Source organism: Orycteropus afer, unplaced genomic scaffold (assembly GCF_000298275.1).
Source record: "Orycteropus afer afer isolate SDZICR_OR568_19922 unplaced genomic scaffold, OryAfe1.0 scaffold00040, whole genome shotgun sequence".
Taxonomy (NCBI): domain Eukaryota; kingdom Metazoa; phylum Chordata; class Mammalia; order Tubulidentata; family Orycteropodidae; genus Orycteropus; species Orycteropus afer.
In genome coordinates this window covers 3,215,879-3,220,616 of record NW_006921627.1, presented here as the reverse complement: position 1 = coordinate 3,220,616, position 4,738 = coordinate 3,215,879, and the positions used below count along the sequence as shown (strand labels likewise).

At 42.5% G+C, this 4,738-nt stretch overlaps 1 protein-coding gene across 1 annotated transcript in view; it reads right to left on the bottom strand.

Annotated features, from left to right (window-relative positions):
* Nucleotides 1-2,887, bottom strand: part of CACNA2D4 (calcium voltage-gated channel auxiliary subunit alpha2delta 4) — a 162,810-nt gene extending 159,923 nt beyond the window's left edge. The window contains exon 1 of the mRNA XM_007937030.2: nucleotides 2,709-2,887. Coding sequence (XP_007935221.2) covers nucleotides 2,709-2,887 — 179 coding nt within the window. The remainder of the gene's footprint in view (nucleotides 1-2,708) is intronic.
* Between the last annotated feature and the right edge of the window lie 1,851 nt (nucleotides 2,888-4,738).

Here is a 4,738-nt window from a genome sequence, read left to right as displayed (position 1 = left end):
GGAAGGAAGGTTGGGCAATCCTACTTCCGTAGTGATACTGCCTCGGAAACCCAAGGAGGGGTCGCTATGAGTCGGGGCTGACTCGACGGCAAATAACAACAACAACAACAGTTTTATATGGAAAGAAAGAAACCTTAGATAAGCAAAGCACTATTGAAGAACAGAGTAGGAAGTCTCACACTCCCAGATCTCAAAACATACTACACAGCCACAGTTGCCAAAACAGCCTGGTATTGGTACAATGACAGACACATAGACCAGTGGAACAGAACTGAGGACCCAAAAATAAATTCACCAGTCTATGGTCAGTTGATCTTTCACAAAGGGGCAAAATCCATTCAATGGGGAAGAGATGGTCTCTTTCATAAATGGTACTGGCAAAGCTGGATATCCATCTGCAGAAAATTGAAACAAGATCCATACCTCACAACATGCACAAAAATTAATTCCAGATGGATCAAAGACTTAAATGTGAAACCTAAAACTATAAAGTTCATAAAAGAAAAAATAGGGGCAAACTTAGGGGCCCTAATTTATGGTATAGATAGACTGTCAAGTATAACCCAAGATGCACAAACAGCAGAAGATAAACCAGATGATTGGGACCTTCTAAAAATTAAATTCTTATATGCATCAAAAGACTTCTCCAAAAGGGTAATAAGAGAATCTACAGAATGGGAAAAATACTTGGCAGTGACATATTGGACAAAGGACTTATCCCTAAAATTTATAGAAAACTCCAACACCTCAACATCAAAAAGACAAACAATCCAATTAAAAAAATGGGCAGAAGATATGAAGACACTTCTCCAAAGAACATATTCAGGCAGCCAACAAACACATGAAGAAATGTTCATGATCATTAACCATTAGAGAGATGCAAATCAAAGTAGCCATGAGATACCATCTCACTCCAGAATTAATAGCAAAGTTCAACAAGGCAGAAAATAACAAATGTTGGCGAAGATGTGGAGAGATTGGGACTCTTATACACTGATGGTGGGACTGTAAAAGATAACAACTACTGTGGAAATCAGTATGGAGATTCCTTAAAAATTTGGAGATAGAAATTGACCCAGCAATCCCATTACTACTAGGTATATATCCTAAAGAAGTGACAGGCAGGACACGAATAGATACATGCACACCCACGTTCACTGCAGCACTAGTTACAATAGCAAAGAGATGGAAACAACCTTTGTGCCTGTCAACCAAGGAATGGATAAACAAACTGTGGTACTTACACACAATGGAATATTATGCAACCGTAAAGAATAATGTAGAATCTGCAAAACACTGCATAACGTGGATGAACTTGGAGGACATTATGGTGAGTGAAATATGTCAATCACAGAAGGACAAATATTATATTAATCTGCTATTGTAAAAGTCAAGGAAAGGTTTATACATAAAAGGAAATTTTCTTTTTTGGTTACCAGGGATGGGAGGAGAGGGGAAAGAAAATTTGTAGATAGGTTGAGGAAAAAAAAAGAGAGAGAGAAATAGAAGATTATTAGTGGTTACCAGGAGTAGGAGGAAGGGGGAAGGTGGAAGGAAACTTTTGTTTGGGGAAGCATTGCGTTTATGCTAATAGGTAGTGGAATGTTTTGGAAAAGATAGCAATAATGGTGGCACAACTTGAAAATGTCATCAATGTCCCTGAGCCATAAATGTGGAAGTTGTATTTGGCAAATGTCTTATTGTGTAAGTTTTTACCACAATAAAAGTAAACAAACAAACAAACAAAAACATTATACTGTAAGTGAAAGAAGGTCACATATTGTATAATTCCATGTATACAAAATCTCCATAGTAGGTAAATCCATAGAAACAGAAAACAGATGGTGGTTGCCAGGGACTGAGGTGAGGAGGAACTGCTTAATCAGTATGGGGTTTTAAAGTGATACAAACGTTTAGAATAGACAGAGGTGGTGGTTGCACAACACTGTGAATGTACAAAATGCCACTGAATTGCTCGCTTTAAAATAGTTAATTTTATGTTTTGTGAATTTCCCCTCAACTTAAAAACTAACTAAATAAAAATACTCCCAGAGATGTTGCACAGTAAATTATGTAAATGACCGACACCAGATTAAGTCCTAGAGCTGGATTTATTGACAGGCTGTAGAACTGGGTCCTGCAGGAGGCAGAAGGGCATAGAAAGCCTGGGACCTCAAAGTCCAAATTTACTTAGTTCCTAAACAAGCCACCTCCTGTCTGCAGGAGCCATTCTCTTGTTTTTGATCTGCTGTATCTTTCTGGAATGTCAAAATACAAATTACCTAACCAATCCTTTGGGGAAACTGAGCTGCTCAACTCCAAGTTGCCTAATCACAGCAGTTATGTTGAGAATCATCCGCGCCGCAGGTGTTCGAGGTGCTGCCTGCCATCCCAATGAGGAGAGTGAATTTAGAAGACCAGTCTGCTGAAGCTTCAGGCTTCTGGGGAGGGGGCAGATGGAACTCAACACTGGGCAGAGCTTTGAGCGAAGAGGAGAAAGAGGATGCTGGTGTCAGGGAAAGATGAAGAAGAGGTTTTTGCAGCAAGAAAGGAAGAACTGGGTAGTCAAAACCCCTAGGGAAGAGCCCAGAGGTGGGGGTTCAGAGGTGGGAGGGAATGGAGGAGGCAATGACTTAAGGAAGCCAGAGGGAAGGAAGGAGGAGAGAACAAAATGGTTTTATGGGGTTAGGGCTGAACTTGATGCTTACATTTCCGGAGGAATCTTGGTCTGAGCCCATGTGGGAGGCAGGGACAGGCAGGAGAGCAGCAGCAGCCACAGGATGACCACTGTCTTCCGCAGGAAGGCCCAGGCCATTGACCATGGAGGGCAGGGAATACCACTGTAGGTGGAGCTGGGGTTTGAATGGAACTTGGAGAGTCCAGGCATGGTGCTCGTACTGGGATCAGGGTGGTGGGAGAGGAATGAGCTGTGTATGCTAGTCAGCCAGGACCCTTAAGACATCCTCAAGTCTTCTGCCTTCCACATTCTGCCTTTCTTCCAGTCAGGCCCTGGCTGGGATGCGTAGTGGGCAAGGGGCCTCTCTCTCTTCTCTGCAGCCGCGGTGAGCAGAGGAGATGCCCAGGCTTCCTGGAGAGGGGCTGACGAGTCCAATGGGAAAGAGTGTAATAAAATGAACCCCTTTAATCCATTGGCCACTCCTCTAATCCCCTGCCTGACAGCAGAGAGGAGGGGATGGGGGGAGCGTGACCTCAGCAGGATTACCCTGATTTCAGAAGATAGGGCTCAGTTGATTCCATTAGGGGTCAGAGCACACCCTTCTGCTTTAAAGAAACAGACCTCTTCCTACAGAACAACCCTCTGGACCCAAAAGGAGGACGATGCTGTGATGCTGGTCAGAGGATAACAGCTGACTTTTGTTTACCAAGAATTGTAACAAATCCACCTCTTTAAACCTCAGAACTATCCTGAGAGATCAGTGCCATCATCTCAGTTTTGTAGAGAGGCTCTTGAAGCCAGGGAAGTGGAGGGACCGAGTTTGGACTTTAACCTTGGTTCATGTTTCCAAGCCTAGTGAGTTTTGACTCAGGTCACAGATAATGTCAACAGTCTTAGGGATCTCCTAGTGCCCCCCCCCCATCTTACCTTCTCATGGTTCTAGGATAGGGACATATTTTCTGTGAAGCTGTTGAAGTTTCAGGGCCCCTCTCCTTCCTGGGAGGGACCCTAATAATATATTGCTATGGCCATTTTTTTTTTTTTTTTGGTATGTGAAAATAAGATATTTTAAACATATTGTTAAGACTCCTATCTCTTTCCATTATGACTTCTCCTCCATCTCATATCCCCTCGTTGTTGTTGTCATGTGCCGTCAAGTCGGCCCCAACTCGTAGTCCTTGGGTTTCTGAGGCAGTATCACTACAGAAGTAGGATTGCCCAACCTTCCTTCCAAGGAGTGGCTGGTGGGTTTGAACCACCAGCCTTCTGGTTAGCAGTCAAGTGCTTTAGCCACTATGCTACCAGAGCTCCGTTGCTGGTTGGGTGATATTAAGCAGCTATGGGTATTCTGGGGATCCAGCAAGAAGGAAGTTGAGTTGGGAAAATATTCAATTTGGGCTTAGTGAGACATGTTTATGTAGCTGACAGTCATCTCTGTGACTAAGTTATCTCCAGGTGTTCTGGTATAGAAATGACTTCTAAGAATATTTCTGTCATCCACTGGGCCAACTCACCCTGTATCATGAAATGCAGGTGCAGTGTCAGAGGTTGTATTGCTATGGGAATGTATTCCACAGTGCCCACTACTGGCAGTATGTAGTGGGAGAGTGAAAAATAAGAGTTGAAATACGTGGAGGCAGAAGCTAGTCTGTGGGAAAAGTCTTCCAAAGATGAAACAAATAAAATTGTCAGCAGAGGATTTTGTTCTCCTCAAGGTCTAGACAAAACAGAAGTACTCTCTTGCTAGGAAAATAGTTGATGTTGAAGGAAAATAGTTGATATTGAATTATAAACACACCATACATTGTTTTCTCTTCTAATTTGAATTGCACAAAATAGAATTGATCACAATCTTGTGTGTATTGGCATAAACTCATAGTAGTACTATGTGAGGACATCTGTGTTAGAAGCCACATGTTTCATGCATTCTATCTGTCAGATTGCTTCTTAGTGTTTCTGATGCATCTTGTCCTGACAAAATCTGCTAGTTCCAGCAAAATGGTACACAAAATTGCCACCAACGCAGTGAAATGCCTGAAGAAGCAAGTGTTCTAGTGACAA